The sequence below is a fragment of the Artemia sp. Qi Xiang Cuo genome, chromosome 7 (assembly GCF_049724085.1).
Source record: "Artemia sp. Qi Xiang Cuo chromosome 7, ASM4972408v1, whole genome shotgun sequence".
NCBI lineage: Eukaryota > Metazoa > Arthropoda > Branchiopoda > Anostraca > Artemiidae > Artemia > Artemia sp. Qi Xiang Cuo.
Window position 1 is genome coordinate 27,900,334 of NC_142800.1, and position 19,431 is coordinate 27,919,764.

The 19,431-nt window shown below is 38.1% G+C and overlaps 1 protein-coding gene across 1 annotated transcript in view; it reads right to left on the reverse strand.

Annotated features, from left to right (window-relative positions):
* Positions 1–19,431, reverse strand: part of LOC148950125 (uncharacterized) — a 344,013-nt gene that overhangs the window by 42,646 nt on the left and 281,936 nt on the right. The window contains exons 6-7 of the mRNA XM_089091784.1: positions 16,232–16,306; positions 2,514–2,712 (exon numbers count right to left, since the gene is read on the reverse strand). Coding sequence (XP_088947910.1) covers positions 2,514–2,712; positions 16,232–16,306 — 274 coding nt within the window. The remainder of the gene's footprint in view (positions 1–2,513; positions 2,713–16,231; positions 16,307–19,431) is intronic.

The following is a 19,431-nucleotide window of genomic DNA, read 5'->3' on the forward strand; positions in this document are numbered from 1 at the left end:
TGAGGGGGTTGCCATCCTCAGAGACATAATTTCCGGACCTTCAACTACGTTGAACAAAATGGCTATCTGAAAATTTTTATTGGATGTGTTTTGGGAAATGATGGGCTCGAGAGGAGGGTTACTCAACCTTCAATCACTTTCGACTATTACAAAGGGCACTAGCTGTTTCAATTTACAATCGAATGATTCCCATTTGAAGCTTCTACCGACAACGATTTCTATAAGAAAAACCTTATGTGCACCCAGGGCATGACTTACAAACCTTGCCCCGAGAGCTGCAGGGGGAGTTGCATCCTCAAAAACATAATTTCCGGATTTTTAACTACTTCGAACAATATGGCTATCTCAAAATTTTGATTGGATGTGTTTGGGCAAATGGTGGGTTTTAGAAGGGTGTTAGTTATCCTCCAATCACTTTCGACTATTGAAAAGGGCACAGACCCTTCTAATTTCCAATCGAGTTAGCCCTTTTTGTAGTTTCTACAGCATCAGTATCTATAAAAGCCTTATATGCCCCCAGGGCATAACTTATAACCCTTGCCCTGAGGGCTCTGAGGGAGTTACCATCTTTAGAGACCTAATTTCTTAAACTTTTAACTACGTTGATCAAAATGGCTATCTAAAAATTTTGATTGGATGTGTTTGGGAAAATGTTGGCGTGAGAGGGGGTTTAGTTGCCCTCCAATCACTGTCGACTATTAAAAAGGGCACTAGCTCGTATATCTAGTACCCCTTCAAAAGAAAGCGAAGCTTACAAGCTGTTTGGTGCCATTTGCTTTTTTTGCTGATTTTTCGTTCATGTTTCTTTTTTTTTAATATAACCTTTCTACAGCACGTATTTCTTAAAAGAAATTGTTTTTATTAACAATTTCTAGCCAATTGCTCATAAAAACTAAATATTTTTCCTTTTTTTTTTAAAGTCAATTCCTTTAAAAACTGCACATTAAAGAAAGACAAAATTTTTTTCAATATAGAATAGAGTAAGTTGTCTCAACGATTGTGATTTATTGGACTTTATTTCGACTCTATTATTATACTTTATTTCTACTCGTCTTCAGTTTAATACCGCCCTTTAATTTTTGTTGTGGAAAAAACTTTTGTTTTTTAAGTTTATAGAATTAAAATTTCTCAAAAAAACCGTTTTTTACTAATTAATTGTAGCCAATTGTGCAAAACAACTTAATACTTTTCCTTCACTTTTTAACCTTATTTATTTTCTTTCACAAGCGCAAAATAAATAATATTTTATTCAAATATCGAATAAATTGAGCTTATCGATTGGTAGTAACGATAATCATTCTTTACAATTTATGCTATTCAAAAAAAAAAAAAAAGATTAAAGCAGATCATATGTATCTTAAAACAAAATTGAAGTATTAAACTGGGTCGTAAGACCATAAATAAATAAAAGTTCAACTAGGGATTGAATCCTTTTAATAGACACTGATTTTCACAATCAGTGAAAAATTTCACAAAAATACTAGATATTTCGGTCACTGCATGTGTGACCGAAATATATAGTATTTTTGTGGAATTTTATCACTGTTTGTGAAAATCACTGTCTATTAAAATGATTTGATACCTATTTGAACTTTTATTTATTTATCGTCATGGAAAGGCAGTGTGGTCTCCGAGATTATCTGGGTCGCAAGAAAAGTGGAACATCATACAGACAGTAGATAGTACACTCAATGACATTTACAGCTGTTCTGGAGTTTAAGTGCTTCCTTTTCCAGAATTAGAAGTTGTGATCAAAGAATATAGAAAGGCACAAGAATATAAACTGGGGTTAGTGTCGAAAAGAAAATCCACCAACACCATATAGAATTTGGTGATTCTGTTTAACCCTTAATTGCAGCATACTTGTCTTTTTATTTATTCTAAAATGGAGGGGGAGGATTATTTAAGTAGAATGATGTCACTAGTAGGCCTACCAGCTTAAATACGACTAGCCTACTTAAACTGCCAAACTTTTCAAATCTAACCTAGGCCTACTTTGTGCAAACTAGATTTTGGCGAAAAGAAAATTGAAAACAAAATAGGCTAATTAATTAATACTATCTTCCTCTTTGGATCACCGAAGATCTAACTCTTTAAAGCTTTCAATTCTCTTTGGCTGTGAATTCAGCAATAGGGTAGCTTAGGAAAGGCTTTAGATCCTCCGCAGGATTGTATTTCGGTCTTTCCGATAATCTTATACTAGAATATTTTTTTTTACTATTTACTAAAGCTGAACTCACACGCGTGCTCAGCTAAACATCTTTGTTAAGGAAAAATCATTTGCGACCAATCGTCTTTTTTTTCTTTTTTGACAAAGTGTTGTGATTCGCCCAACATGATATTGCCTAGACCCTAATTCTTTGTTTGGATCACATGAGGACACGGACTAAGCAAATCCAAGTTTTCACTTATCAAAATTAGGAGACTAAACTATGTATGCATACTCGAAGTACGTATTGAACAATATAGCTCTAATTGTTAATTATCTCAATGACTGATATAGCTGGACTTACGTTCTTCCTTTTAAATCACGATAGTTTGGATCAGCTCCAAACCTTAGTAACGCCTCAGTGCATTCCGAATGACCAAGACTGACTGCGTAAAAAAGAGGTGTTGTTTCTTGGTTGTCCGGAGGATCTACGAAAACGCCACATAGTCCGATTAACGCCTCAACGCAATCCGTAAAGCCACGACTGGCTGCACAATGAAGAGCTGTAAAATACGATTAGACAGCCATGATTCTTTTAGCTTTATCTCATAAAGAATAGAACAGACTTGTATGTATAACAAAAACAGACTTGCTACCGATGTATTGAAAGAAAAAATAGTACGCAGGCGTTTTGTTTACAATTCGTGACATAAAACACACTTTCAAGAAGAAATTTTCAAAATGTGCTAAAACTTTAACCTGGTCTCATCTAGGGTTGCCTTAACAAGGTCGTTGGGTGTGGGGAGGAGGGGAGATTAAAATAAAGGAGTGATACTAGAAACTGACAGAAAACCCCCTAGAGATGTCTATTTGGGGGGGGCGGGCCGGGGGAGCCTGAATATCCTGAGCATGCACCTGGTTTCATTCATAGAACTATGTGCTTATTTCAATGTCGCTTCGAATCTTAAAGCATTTATAGAAAGCTGTAAAATGGCTCTTTTGTCACAAGCAATAGTGAAACATATAAATTTTGAGGCCATAAAATCTTTGTATACTATACAGAACATTGTATAGTGCCGGGTGTCTAGGCTTGACATGGGCCCCGGCACTCGGCAGGCTCGTATATATCTGACTTTATAATCATTTATTAGCGTAATATAAGGCATTCTGGCGAGAATTTAATTTCTGCTTCCTGTTAATGTATCAAACAATAATCCTTTTATAGGATTTGTTTTCTTCTCGAACTCGTAGTGATTCTCAGTGTTGCTTCTCTTCTAACCACAGATTGCATTTACGATGCGACTTGATCAACCCTGTCAGTTTTCTTCTAATCGCAGATTTTGTTCAGCAGTATTTTCATTTGAGATTCATAGTGCTGCTTGTTGTCACATGTCTTTTAGCCGCATATCTGGTTTGCGCTTCATTTTCATGCATCATTACATCCACTATTTTCCCAACCCTTTTGGTTTAGCTGTTCGGATTCATACAAAATCATTTTCAAGAAAAAATAGACATACATACAAACATAAATAAATACGTAGTTGTTCGTTTAAAGAGAATATATAAATTCGTTATTCATTATTTTTAAACTCTTAAGTTAAATAATTCTTTCGTGTGTTGAAATACTTCTTCCTGTTAACGCATCAAAGAATCAATCATGTTATGGGATTCGTTTTCTTCTGGGACCCGTTGTGATTCGCCCTGTTGCTTCTATTCTAACCTCAGATTTCATTTACAATTCAATGTGTTCAGTGCGACGTCGGTTGTCAAATGTCATTTAGCTGCAGATCTTGTGTGCGTTTCATTTTCGTGCCTCATTATCTCTTTGTCTTCTAACCGCTCACGCACGCTAAACTAACACGTTACTTTATTTTATTGTAATTTTGCTTTGTCTTCTAACCGCCAATTTCGTTGGGCAATATTTTTGTTTGCAATTCAATTTGATTTTTACTGTTTCTTATTCCATACTTGTTTCCTTAGCTGTTTAGAGCAGTTTGCCATCTTGTGTAATTTTGCATGCGTCATAGACACTAAAAACGATACGACAAATGTCAGGGAAGAAATGACGGAATTTATTTGCTCTTTCAATGTATATAAATATGATGTCATTCACATGAGTGATTTTTCTTAAAAAAATAAGGCTCCAAACGAGTTTTCTCATAATCGTGACCTATTTAGCTCGTTTTTTAAAGTAAGAAAATCCCAGGTGCCATTTTTCAAAAAAAAAAAGGAGCCATTTTCAAGAAAAGATTACAAATAAATACATACAAAGTTGCTTCTTTACAGAAAGTAGATTAAGTTTATTATTAAGTTTGTATATTAGTCAGGGCGCCACGCTTGGCTATTTTGCTCATTTCAAGAAGGGGATACAACGGAATGGGGTTATTATGAAACATATACCAGTAGTGGGGGCATTTTAGGTCCGAGCGAATGCCCTCCCCGGTTTCAAGAACATGCCCTCCCTTTTCCCATTGAATTCAAGCGCATACCCTCTGAAATCACTGCATCCCTGTTTCTGGCGGATAGCTGGCAAGAGTCCTAGCCCCTTGCACCTGTTTCTAGGTGGAAAGAGTTCAATGTCCTTGGCAAGAGTTCAAGGACACCCCCTTTGTTTTTTAACAACACACATATCCCTTTTCCCATGGTATTATGCAACATGCCCTCTGACGTCACGGCAGCCATAGGGAAAATAACATTGGATTTCAAACGCAGCCCTCTGACGTCTTGACACACCTGTTTCTAGTGGGAAAGAGTTCAATATCCCTGGCAAGAGTTCAAATTTTAGGTCAGGTGTTTATTTTATTACACATTCCTAGTAAGTTTTCCCAGAGATATTTACTTTGGAATGTGGTCAGGATAATACACGAGTTTTAATAATAAGCTTCTAACCCCTCACCCCTTTTTCTAGCGCATACCCTCGGATGTCACGGTGCACTTCTCCGTTCGGAGCGCATGTTACACCATGCGACACACCCTCGCCTCTAAATAAGTGGAGCCACCAGCCCCTCCCACCTGCACCATGCAGTCACCTGTTTAATTAAAGGGAACGGACATGGCAAGACTCCATGACTCACCCCTCTGGACTCCAATGACATCATACAACTTACCCCGTTTCAAACGAACAGGTCTAATATGCATGACGTAATTTTGCGCAACCCTACCACAGGAACCCATGGGGGAATCCCCGCTTGTAACGTAACGACAGCTTACACCTAACTTAATGACGGTACACACTGATTACGCATCCATCACAGCCAGATAATACCATTTTAACATTTTCGCCCAAAAGTCTTTTTTTTCAGCGTTTCTTTTTTTCGCCCAAAACCCCAAAGCTTTTTTCGTTAACTTAATGGCGGTACAAACTGATTGCGCATCCATCACTGGCAGATAATATCATTTCAACATTATTCACCGAAAAGCCTTTCTTTTTCGGCGTTTCATTTTTCGCTCAGAACGCAATTCAGTTTTTCTAGATTTCTTGACCCCGCCAGGACTCGAAAGGTCCCTTACAATGGAACAGGCTCTAACCTAGAGAACTAAGAAGACATTTTCAATATTATTTATCTTGAACCATATTCTAAAAATAAACAATTGCACGACAAATGAGACTCCCCATTTGTTGGCACTCATTAGAACCAGATGTTTACATCGAAATTTGGCGAGTACTTGGAAAAACATCTATTTCCAGGGGACATTTGCTTTCAAGATATTAATAAAGGGGAAACGTATGTTTAAATTATGTAAACATCTAGGTATGACAGACGCGTCCCATATAATAAATCTTAAAAACACAGAAAATAAAAACAAACTGATGAGCAATAAAACATAAAAAAAGACAGCTAAAAAATAAAAGTTGATAATGTCATATTATACTATACTCAAAAAGAACCATTTATTATAGAAAACCAGGGCTTCCGGCCTGCAACCCCGGGGGGTAGGGGAGGGGTAGTGATATTAGATGCAATTGAAACCATATTAAGAGCTTTTAAGGAAATACCCCTTTTTCAATAAGATAGATTCATGGATATTTCACATTATCGTAACAATAGCTTCCGGCTCGCACCTAGCAGCTTTCATTTTCAGAAGATGCATTGATAATAGATGTAGGCTAGTTTTTAGTTGTTATTGGAGCTTTAAAAGGATAAAGAATAACATACCTATTTAAGGAAAGACGAGGGGAGAGGAGTTTAGGGGAGGGGGAACCATCTGTAGGGGAGGAGATTCAAGCGTACATTTATTGTTATTCATCCTCCATCCAGTGCTCGCTGGTCGCCTCCGAGGAAGTGTCCAATCCCCCCGAACGGTTTGTCCCAGCCCGACTCACCCCGAGGGCAAAATTTTTCAGCAAAAATATGAGGGAGGGGATCATAATATACACAAAAAGAAAACCGAATGCATTATAGAAAACCGAGACTTCTAGCCTGAAACCCAGGAGGATGAGAAGGAGGGGAGTGATATTAGATGCAAATTTAAGACCTTTTAAGGAAATGCACGTTTTCCTTTATGGAGGATCCATAAATATCTCACAACATCCTAATAATATTTTTCAACTCTCTTTTAGTAGCATCCATTTTCAGAGGATGCATTGACAATAGGTGTAGGGTGTAAGGTATTAGTGTAGCTTTAAAAAGATAAAGAATAGCATGCCTAATTAAGGAAAGGCGAAGGGAGAGGACTCAACGAGAAGGGGAACTGTCTGTGGGGGAGGAGATTCAAGCGTACGTTTATTGTTATCCAGCCCCCATCCAGTGGTTGCTACTCGCCTCCGAGGAAGTGATTAATCCCCCCGAGCGGTTTGTCCCAGCCCTACACACCCCAAGGACAAAATTTTTCAGCAAAAATATAAGGGAGGGGATCATAATATACACAAAATGAACCGTGTATTATAGAAAACCGAGACTTCCAGCCTGAAACACAGGAGGATGAGAAGGAGGGGAGTGATACTAGATGCAAATTTAAGACATACTAAGAGCTTTTAAGGAAATACCCCTTTTTCACTAAGATAAATTCATGGATATTTCACAATATCCTAACAATATTTTCCAGCTCCCACCTAGTAGCCTCCATTTTCAGAGGATACATTGATAATAGATGTAGGTTTTTAGGTGTTATTGTGGTTTTAAAAGGATAAAGAATAACATGCCTAATTTAAGGAAAGACAAAGGGAGAGGACTCCTGGGGAGAGGAAATCGTCTGTGGGGGAGGAGATTCAAGCGTATATTTATTGTTATCTAGCCTCAATCCACTAAGGTACCGAACTGCTCGCTGCTCGCCCCTGAGAAAGTGTCCAGTCCCCCTGAACGGTTTCTCTTAATCTATGGTACATTTCTCACCAAAATATCAAAACACAGAAAGGAGGGGAAAATTCTATTTCCAGAAATTCTTGTTACCATCCACCCCGTGCGCTGTGGGGGGATTTTGATTCTAGCGCTCAGCCAGCGAGATTCGTGCCCTGGCAAAATTCCAGTCATTGATACATTGTTTTTCTGGAAGACACCTGGATTTCCTTTCATGGGGTCTAATATGAATGACGCAAGCGTATCTCACAAACAAGACTAAAAGGACCCCATGGACCTCCAGCACGGCACATACACATGCGTATTGCGTATTAACGGCGATGTATATCTTAAGAAAAGATACCCAATGGGAGAGCTTGGAAGATCATCTTGCGAGAAGGAAGATGTCCAAACCGATAAAAAGTATACTTATTGTCCAGAGCGGAATGATGCTACGACACTGTTTTCGCGCTAGCATCAGCTCTCCATATGACGCCACCCCCTTTGAAAACAGAGAAGTCCCCCTTTCTTTGCTAGTGTTTGATACTCTAAGAATTTCACCTCACAATGTTACACTATTACTGCCCCTGTGACACACCACTGTCATCAACCCCCCCTCACTTTTCAGTCATTTCTCGTTAAATATTTTATTTTCAACTCATTCATTAGGGTTTTTCGAGCAATTCAGCTCACCGTACCACACTATAAGTACTCTCTAGAGTCCCTTGAACACCTTCCATCATCATTGTAAGCGTCTTTTAACATTTGAAACAAACAAACGCACACACAAAAACACACAAACACACACAAACACAAAAAAACAACCGCACACACACACAAAAAAAAAACACACACACAGTGTGTGTGTATGTATATGTGTTTTTTTTTTGTGTGTGTGTGTGTGTGTGTGTGTGTTTGTGTTTTTGCTCATGATAACCTAAGTTAAATGAACCTAACTTCAACGTAGAGAAACCTAAACGTAGAGAAACCTAGCGTAAAGAAACCTTACTATAAAAATATTTCAAGTCTTACACTTCAATTAAAAAATCCCAAAGTGAACCGTTAAACCGTAAACGGAGTGTAGTAGTGACAAGATAAATTATAACATAACACTATGAAAATATTCCAAGTCTCACATTTCAAGGAAAAAATTCCAAAATGAACTTTGGAGCATCAACAAAGTGTAGCAGTAATATGGTGAACTAACAAAAAATGTTCCAAGCCTTACACTTTAGTAAAAAAAATTCCAAAGTGAGCCTTAAAAGATCAACTAAGTGTAGCGGTGACAAGGTAAATCATAACTTAACACTATGAAAATATGTCAGGTGTCTCATTTCAAAGAAAAAAATCAAAATGAATTTTGAAACATCAACAGAGTGTAGCAGTGATAAAGGGTATATCCTTAAAAGATCTTAATATGGTTTAAATTGCATCTAATATCATTCCCCTCCCCTACCCACCAAGGTTGAAGGCTAGAAGCCCGGTTTTCTATTTTAGCTGTCTTTTTTTATGTTTTATTGCTTGTCAGTTTGTTTTCATTTATAGTATCTGTGTTACTAAGATGTGTTATTTGAGACACGTCTTTATTGCCTAGATGTTTAAATAATTTAAGCACGCGTATCTCTTTATCAATATCTTGAAGTTAAATGTGCACCAGAAATAAATATTATTCTAAGTACGTGACAAATTTCGATGTAAACATTTGGTTCTAATGAGTGCCAACAAATGGGGAATGTCAGGTGTTGTGCAATAGTTTATTTTTAGAATATGGTTCAAGATACATAATATTGGAAAGGTTTTCTTAGTTCTCTAGGTTAGAGCGTGTTCCTTTTGGAAGGGAATGACCTTTCGAGTCCTGGCGGGGTCAAGAACTCTAGAAAAAATTAATGGTGTTTTAGCGAAAAATAATACGCCGAAAAAGAAAGGCTTTTCGGGGGAAAATGTTAAAATGGTATTATTTGCCAGTGATGGATGCGCAATTAGTGTGTACCGCCATCAAGTTAATGAAAAAAGCTTTGGGGGTTTAGGGCAAAAAAAGAAACGCCGAAAAAGAAAGACTTTTGGGCGAAAATGTTAAAATGGTATTATCTGGCAGTGATGGATACGCAATCAGTGTGTACCGCCATTAATTTAGGTGCAAGCTGTCGTTAAGTTACAAACGGGGATTCCCCCATGGGTTCCTGTGGTAGGGCTGCGCAAAATTACGTCATGCATATTAGACTTGTCCGTTTGAAACGGGGTAAGTTGTATGACGTCATTGGAGTCCAGAGGGGTGAGTCATGGAGTCTCGCCATATGCGTTCCTTTAATAGAACAGGTGACTACACTGTGCAGGTGTGAGGGGTTGGTAGCTTCACTTATCTAGAGGCGAGGGTGTATCGCGTGGTGTAAACATGCGCTTCAAACGGTGATGTGCACCGTGATGTCAGAGGGCATGCGCTAGAAACAGGGATGAGGGGTTAGGAGCTCATTGCTAAAACTTGTTTATTATCCAGACCACATTCCAAGTAAATATCTCTGGGGAAACTTGTCAGGGATGTGTTATAGAATAAACACCTGACCTAAAATTTGAATTCTTGTCAAGGACATTGAACTCTTTCCAACTAGAAACAGGTGAGTCAGACATCAGAGGGCTGCGTTTGAAATCCAATGTCATTTTCCCTATGGCTGCCGTGACGTCAGAGGGCATGTGGCAGAAATACTATGGGAAAAGGGATATGTGTGTTGTTGAAAAACAAAGGGGATGTCCTTGAAATCGTGCCACGGACATTGAACTCTTTCCACCTAGAAACAGGTGCAAGAGGCTAGGACTCTTGCCAGCTATCCGCTAGAAACAGGGATGCAGTGATGTCAGAGGGCATGCGCTTTAATTCTGTGGGGAAAAGGGAAGGCATGCGCTTGAAATCGGGGAGGGCATGCGCTCGGACCCTTACACCAAAAGATAGCCTAAAAAACGCTGTTGTTTTTGGTTAATTTATTGGAGGTTGCATAGCATGTGATGTTATTTGTGAGTAAGGCCTTTTTTTATGTCATCACTTGGTCTCATTGGGCAATTTCTCTATTAACCAAAAAGTCTTGAGTGAAAGGGTATTCCTCTGAAGCTAATATTAGAGTTATCTATGTTTAAGGCCCATATCATGTCAGTTTGCTTTTGCTCTTTTGATCCACGTCCAAACCATTTTGATTGGCAAGCCAATAGCTGTATTTTTGGTACTTGCTTGCAAGGCATCAGAACTGACACAAAGTTTGTCATGAATATCAGTGGAAAGGATTTTCCTATGCACTGCATGGATTGTATCCAGTCAGGCCCTAATGAGATAGATCTGAAATAAACAGACCATGTGGTTCATAATTTTATCCTCTATCAAAGCACAAAAATCATTTCACATAATTTGGAAAATTCTGGAATTTTCAGTCACCAGAAATTGAAAAGCAGGATTTCGTTTTAAATTTCAGCTTTCTCGTACTTTTGGGTCTAAGCCTACAAGGGGCCCACATACCTGTAGCTTGGTCCCAAATCCCCTCGTCTCCCCAAAAAGCCTGATTAATAGAATCTAGAGAATGTACCGAGTCCCACCACTGACATCTTCTAAATTTGGTATAGGTGCAGTTTAGTTCCCTTGATAAAAACAACGCATTTTTATTGTATATTATTCAATCAATTGGGCAATAATCATTCAGTCAATAATCAGATACTGTCTAGTAGAAATAGGATACAAACAAATAACTTCTTACTATATATCCTGGTTCTATTAGTAGAGCCTCTGCATCCTATACTACAGGGGGAACTAACAATCTGGAACTTTGTTCTAAATTTTTTAAAGGAATTTCCAGAGAAAATGATTATTATGTTTAGATACAGTATTGAATTCTGAATTCTGCCGTTGGTATTTTTTTAATCAGCACGGTCGTTTGGGGGTGGTGGGGGGTAGGCTAATTCTCTTACCTGCCCCATTCCGTCGTAGTACGTCACATTTTCAACAAATGGCGCCCGGACTATACTAAGTTTAAGGCCATCAAAATCTTTGTATGCTATACAAGTTTTAAAATTTTCATCTTGATATGTTTAGGCTTACCTGCTTCACTTGGTAAATTCTTATGTATTAATTTGCTAAATCATTTAGACAATCCTCGATAAAACTAATCCAACTGCTCCTAAGCCTTTCCGAAGTTTAAGATATATTTATCATCTCTCGTGTACTTCGCTAAGTTCTTTTCTGTTGCAAGGCGATCTTCAGCCTCTTCTTTCCCAATTCAACTTTTATGCCGAAGGATTCGTCTCAGGGCCTTTATGTTTCTCTTAAGATCCAAGTTCTGCATGCTCCTTTTTTAAGTTCCTATTTAAATTATATGAAAATGTATAATAACACCCATACCAGGGTTGTCACCCCTTGTAAAATTTTACTAGATCTTGTAAAAAGCATATCCACCTTGTAAACCTAGTAAAATGGGGGTCAGATCCTGTAAAATCAAACAAATCTAGTAAATTTTGCCAAAATCTAGTAAATTTTTTCACCTCATCTGAAAGCATTTTGTTGGGAAAACGTACCGGAGGCAGTTGACTGTTGTCTTACTGTTCCTATGACATTTATTCTGTGGTCCCAAAGCACGACAAACTGCTTAAGTCCTTTGGCGTGAAACTCGACACTTTTGAAATCTGTTTTTTTAATCAAGATCTGGACTTATTGGATCTGAATTTTTCATTTTATAATTAGGCGATTAGTCATAAAAGGTATATTGAGTAAAGGTTTCATGTTTGCACGATGAATACCTGTTGAGTATTTTTGGAATGACACCTTTGTTTCACTTCTGTGAGCTATAGAAGTGAAACCTAGCAAAATAGACCTTCTGCCTAAATGAAGTATAACAAAATTGTTTTCAGCTTCACAACTTTGCTCAATCCCGATTTATGAGGTTTTAAAGATATGCAAATATATTTCCTAAATTTTTAAAATAAAACATTGTTATGACTTAAATTCTTCTCAAGTAACTTAAAGTCTATTTTCAGAGTTAAAGACATAAATAAATAAGCTGATAACCGAAAATTAATTTAAAATATTGTTTTGTCAAAATTTCAATGGGCACACACGTACCACTTGGGCAATTTTCAGAACTCTCTAGAGAGAAGGAGTGGAGCTTAGTACTTCAAAATAACTTCCCGGAACTACTTTAACCTGTAGACCCAGCCCTGAAAGCTTCATTTTTCTAGCCTAACCCCTTTCCAAGACAGCCAAAAGTAGCTAAAGTAGAATTTTACCAAATTCAATCCTCTGTCCAAATATAACAATCATTTCTGGAGGAAATTAATTCCAGAAATTTTAAAAGGCCTGGAGTTTCCAGATTCTCAGATAGAAAACCCTATTTTCAGTTTAGTTTTTGGCTTACTTGGAGTTCAGGGTCTAGGCCACCACACTTACAACCCTGCAGCCCACCCTTGAATCCCTTTATACCCCTTAAAAGCTTCATTTATAGAATCTAGAGGATGAGTTTACACTGGAAATGATTGCTATATTTGGATACAGCATTAAACTCTGAGTCAAATGGTATGATTATTTCTAAAATATATCATTATCATCCTATATTTGAAACTAACCCAAAACAACTCATTTCTCAATCTATGTTATTCAGTAACATGTACTGTAAAGTTACAGAAATGCTGCCCAGTAGATACAGGATATGAAAAACTCATTTTTTAATGTCTATTCTGGTTCTATCAGGCATCCTACACTATAGGGATAGCTAATCTTGCTAATCAGCACCATTATCAAACTGGGCTGGACTGTGATCAAGAATCAATAGCAATTTTGGAAAGCAGTGTTTTGCAGGAATCCGATGAAATTGCATCTACATCTGCCACAATCGATCTGGCGGAGGACTCAGAGACTCGGGTGCAGTCTGTTAGTCACAAGTCTAAGAAGATGCACTGTGCGCAGAAGTTTCGACCAGAGTGGTTGACTGATTCAGTGCTGAAACCTTTCCTTATTCAATTGCCAGATGGAAGCAGAAAGGCCTATTGCAGATACTGTCAGCAAAAACTGATGGGAAGTTTGACTGTCATGAAGAATCACGCAACTAGTTAGCTTCATAAGAAGAATGTAAAAGCAGCATTGGGACAACTGACAGCTGAGGGAGCAGTTGGAAACGAGAAAAGGCAAGAAAAAGAGAACAGCGATAGAATTATGCCAGCTGCTGAATTACGCCTAGCAGCATGGGTTGCAGCTGAAGATATTCCTTTGACAAAAATTGATACTTTGTTCCCGTTTTGAAAAGTCTTTGGGGGATTCAGCTACAGCCAAACATACTGAAATGAAGCAAACTAAATTGACTGGCATTATTAAAAATATTATATGATTTCATGGCAAGGACACTTTAGCATCTGTTCTTCAGAAGAGCCTTTTTTCAATAATCACCGATGAAAGCACAGACAGATCAGATACAAAGTCCCTAGTTGTTATTGTGAAGTATGTAGACAGTGAGAATACCGCGAGGGAAGAATTCCTGGCACTACTAAAGGTGGACGACGCAACTGTAAGTGGGCAAAGGATCTGAGAAAGTACTTTAAGAAAGGTGATGTTCCATTAGAAAATATGATTGGGCTTGGTCTTGATAATGCGTCGGTCAATATGGGGCGCAAAAACGGCCTCACAGCCCAGCTGCTGCGTGAAAATCCGCAGCTGTTTGTCCTTGGTTGCACTTGCCATACTGCTGTATTGTGTGCTTTTTCTGCAGCGAAGCACTTACCTGCTGAAGTCGAAATTTTCGTGAAGGAACTCATCAACTTCATAAGCGCAAGCCCTAAGAAACAGTTGAAACTGAAGGTATTGCAGGAGTTTTGTGAAATTGCAAACCACAGACTTCTGCAGATTAGCAACACGCGCTGGTTGTCGCTTGAAGCCAGAATTAACAGATTACTTGAACAGATTAGCCTTGCATTTCTATCTGACAGAGTTGTCCCTAATATCGTCGGACAGCTCTACAAGAGATAAAGCCAAAAAGCTGCTAAGTGCGATGGATATAAACATGAATAAGGCCTACTTGTACTTCCTTCTACTTCTACTTGTACTCCCGTATATACTGGCAAAGATCAACAAGTTCAACCTTGAGTTCCAGTCATGCGGAGCAAGGATTTATTGCCTTTTGAGACGTACCCATGAGATTTACTCGTCTACTCTGCTGTGTTTCCTTCGTCCTGAGAAGCTCGAAGGTAACTTTACTTCCCTGAGCGTGAGCAGTCCTGAAAACTTTTTGAAGCTTGAAAATGTTAGACTTGGGATGAATACCGAGTTGCACCTTGAAAGCCTGTCAGTGGAAGATTGATGACACTGTGTGCAAGTTATTCGAAAAGCCTGCCTTGCTTATCTTATTGAACTTGCTAAGCAGATCCGTACTAGGATAAGACTGGATGAACCTGTTCTTACATCTTCAGAACTTCTGGATCCACTGAAAGCTATGAGCAACGAAACTATGTCACTTTTCCCTCTTCTACAGAGGTTAAAACATGTTGCTGTTAGAGACTGCAGAAAGGAAGGGGAGAGGATGATGCTGTAAGACCTTAATAGTGAGTACGAGGAAATTCAAATCCGAAGTGAATTTATTTCAGAAATAGTATCAGAATCAGATTTAGAGTGTCCTCCTACATTCTGGAAGAGGCTTACCAAACTGAAAGATGGTAGCGGGAAAGCCATGTTCTGAGTGTTCCCCAAGTTTATGTTGACCCTTTCTGCTTTATCCAATGCTTCAGCTGGTGCAGAGCGGCAGTTTTCCAGTTTAAATATTATCAAGGCGACTGGGGGAAACCGATTAAATATCGACACAGTTGGAGCTTTCATGCACTCCAAACAACTCTGCCTCAGAGACACAAGATGTGTTTTGGAGTGGGAGATTCCGCCCGCTCCGATTTATAGATGTAGAAAATGGAAGATGAACGCGAACGAACCCGGTCCCTGGGAAACAGAAGAGGGTGCAGGACCGGCGATTAAGCTTTGAAAAAGTCGAATTTGGTCTGTCGAATCGGGCTTTATTATTATTGTTTTTTACTTTGAATTTCATTTTTCGTGGTCGTTTTTTTTTTTTTTTGTGTACCTGAAATTTTTGTGAAGCTTAATTGTAAGTATTAATGAAAGTAAAAACTTTCAGAAAAGTTGGTTAAACTATGGAGTAAGGCCGAGCCTGTCGAAAATTAGGAGTCTGGAAGAAACTGTTTGGACCTAATGAATAACTAGGAACACATTTCTTACATATTTGAAGGCAAATAAGCCGAATGTCCAAAAAAATCATATTAAGATGTCACACAAGCAGAAAAAAAAAATACGCACTAGCTAATTTTTATTTTTGTCTTAATTTTGATGAAAAAATTATTTAATAGCTTTCTCCCGCCATTGCGCGTGTCGGGGCAAAAGCAGCAAAACGCGCACGTTTTTGGCAACATCTAGTAAAACGGAAGCCAATCTAGTAAATTTTTTCGCCCAAAACTAGTAAAAACCAAATGGTCAGAGTGACAACGCTGACCCATACTGTCTTAGTCAACATTATGCTCGTTATCAGGAATGTTCAGATTATTTTAATTACAAATAGAAATATAGTGAAGTCTGAAACATTGTTTAGTTAAATCCTTTAAAATTTTGAAACTACAAAAAAAGGTATTGGTAAAGAAATACAAAAAAAGGAATTGGTAAAGAAATGCAAAAAAAAGTGTCACGGTTCTACTACGATTTTTTTTAATACAAATATTACTGTTTTTGTGGCAAAATAATTGATCGGTAAAAATTGGTTTCGATTCTGGTCCGAGTTCTATGACCTAAAATTACCTGTAAGTCCATCTTTATCTGATGATGTAATTGTCGCTCCAGCATTGTAAATTTCAAGCAATGCATCTTTACAGCCTGAAAAAGATTAAATAATAATTTGTTCTTTTTATCACAACTGGAAATATATAAATATACCAAATCGATTTTCAATATTGAAAAGGGTATTTCATCACGCTTGAAATAATAAAGAAAAACATCTTGAGCAACTAATGCCAGATAGTCGAGGAAACGCGGCAAAAAATATAACAAAAAGATAAAAAAAGCCTTAGGTCTTGGTAAGATAGTCTATGATCTATTGTAATATTAAAATGTATTGGTATTTCAACTGCTCATAATCTCACAATGCTAACTCGGAAGGCAGGCTATCCCAAGCCGAAGGAAACTATGCCATTTCTTTGTTGGAAGAAAGGTCCAGTAGCGGACGGTGCTGTTTGTGAAGCCCATTTTGAATTTTCTGTGACTCTTGGCCTCTTCTACCAACATTACCTCTACATTACAAGAGGTAAAATCTACATTATGTAGATTTTCAACTAACATTATGTAATGTAGATGTAATCTACATTACATAATGTTTGAATTTTAATATAAGTTTCTTTTATAGTGTTTTTATTCTCTTCGTCTGTTTTGCTGAGGACGGTCCTTGGATATAGGGTCGAAATATTCATTTAAAGTTGCGTTCCACTGTCTTTTATAAAAAATTTCCCTGTTGTTCTTCTTATTTGTTTATGATGGAAAGGCAGTGTGGTCTTCGTCGCTATATGCATCTTCTACTCAACACTAGAAGAGGTAAAATTACCTCTTGGCCTCTTCTACCAACAAACCAGATTCTTGAAACAATATTCAGGATAACATTAATGGAATAGCGACTTTTATAAAACCGATTTATAAAACCGAATTGTCAAATTACAAACTGTGGAACATCAAAACTGACCCAATACCCACAATTCATACCAGAGCCCATAACCCAAAGCTACAATCTTATACTCGAACAAAATTGTTGAATTCAAAACCTAAATTATAAACTCACAGTCTCAGTTGTCAGTGGAACAACATTTTACGCAGTGTTTCCATATCTATCGACTCATCATTTAATTTCACAATCGTTTGAAAACCCCGTGATGAAAAATCAGACCTCAAGAACTACAGATAAACATTTATTCATCAATTATTGCTGATTCAAAAAAATATATTCGTTAATGAAATCCAGAAAACTTCATAAAAAAAATCCTTCAGAGCTATTGATGGCGCATAGTGCATTGATGATAGTAGATGTTTCAATTTCTACAAATTTTACACGGATAGATATCAAGTCTGCCTCCCAAACCAGCAATGGTTGAGACCAAACCCTAGTTCTCCTATTGCCGAGCAGAGATTAGTCCACTTTACTGCCGCAAGTTTGAAGTCTGCCATTTTTATTTTTGATGTGTGAAAAACAGCTCAGATTCATCTAGGTAAGTTCCAGATATCGAAACATATTGAATTAAAAGAAAAACTTTCTTTGAAATGAAAGTAAAGAAGGATATTATAAATTAAAACAAATACAAATTATACTGTAACTTGTGGGACATCTCCTAGCCCCGAAAAAACTCTTTATACTTTCCTCTTCATGTGCCTAGTGGTTGGGTCTAGGCGTTTACCCCTCCCCCTGAAAATACCCCCCAAACAAAAATACCCCTCAACCCTCCGTGGAAAATACTCCTTCCGTGGAAAATTCCCCGTATTCCTTCCATGGAAAATTTCCCCACACGCAAAATCGAGCAGCCACAGAGAAAGCACGAAATAGGTATTTCAAAATGTCGATCAGATGTCCTAATTGGTAAGAGAATGAACACGCATCAAAAACAGTCTTAGGACAGAAGCTGGTTGGTCTCCAATTACTTTCAGCTTATAAAAAAGGACTAGAACTTTCAAATTCTGATCGAATACGCATCCTCCAAAGTTTATAGACCATGAGGCGGGGATGGGGATGAGAAAGGGGCAGAATTAGTTCTAAGGGAGAGACGAGGGGAGGGTGGAAGTTGAAATGACATTTAATCCTAAGGGCCGTATCCAGGCCCTTTGTTTGGGGGATTTTATTTTTTTCGGGGGGGGGGGGGGTACAAAAAACTTTAAAAAGCGTATCATAAATGTGTTTTATGCTTTTTAATTGCGTTTTTACAAGTCGGAAAAGCAATCCCACACCTCATTGAGCCTTCGGGTAAATGCACAGTTAGTTCCAAGGAAGAGGCCGGGGGAGTGGGAGGTAGAAAATGAAATTTGATCTCTCTGGATTTTTGGGAATATTTCTAGTCTACGCTGTTATTATGAAAGTAAAGAGTAACACTAAACCCAAAAATACGCCGGCTCCCATAATGGTTAGACAAAGATTAGACTGTCCTGAATACAGATTAAGAGCGTCGAATTGCAACTGCTATACGGAGTGAAAGTTGGTTGTGTCCCGACTGTTCCTCTAAGGATACCTCTAGCATGCAGGTAAACCCTTTAAAGTCATCTGTTTTATCTTCTCCTCGCACCCCGTTCAACAGATTCAAAAGTCAGGCATGTCAGATTGAGAACAGCAATTCAATTTTCGTAGACTCTTCTCAAATTCTCAGCAGTCCCAGTGACAACTATCACCCCACCTCACGAGAAGTGCCAGTTTAGACAGAATTTAACAAAATTGTTGCTTTATTTGATACAGCGTGTCACACTGAGGTTTGCCCCAAACGGCAAGCTCCGCTTGTTACAAATTCTGCACGGCATTCGGAGTCACCCCCGACCAAATCTCACAATCCCGAACCAGAGGCCGTTCTGTGACAATTTGGAATTGAAACAAAAGCCTTGAAGAATCTAGAATTATGTACAATCTACTGCCCACAATACACAGTCTAGAAATTCCTAATCAGTTGAACGCTCTAAATTTTTCTCATAATCCGTACGACATTCTCCCTCCCTTCCATCCCAACAAAAAGAACCCAAAGAATTGTGTCCTCACATCATCACAAGTCAATAATTCAGTGGTAATTAATGCTGCCAAGGAAACGACCCAGTCCAGTTCTCCCAGGGGGATCAAAAATATTTAACAAGTGTCAAGTTAGGTTAATGAAAAAATTTAATGACCAGTCCTGTCAATATTATAGTGAGGATAAAATATCAGTTATTTACGAATCAAAAGGACTTACAGAAATAAACCAGGTCTAGGCGTTTACCCCCCCCCCCCA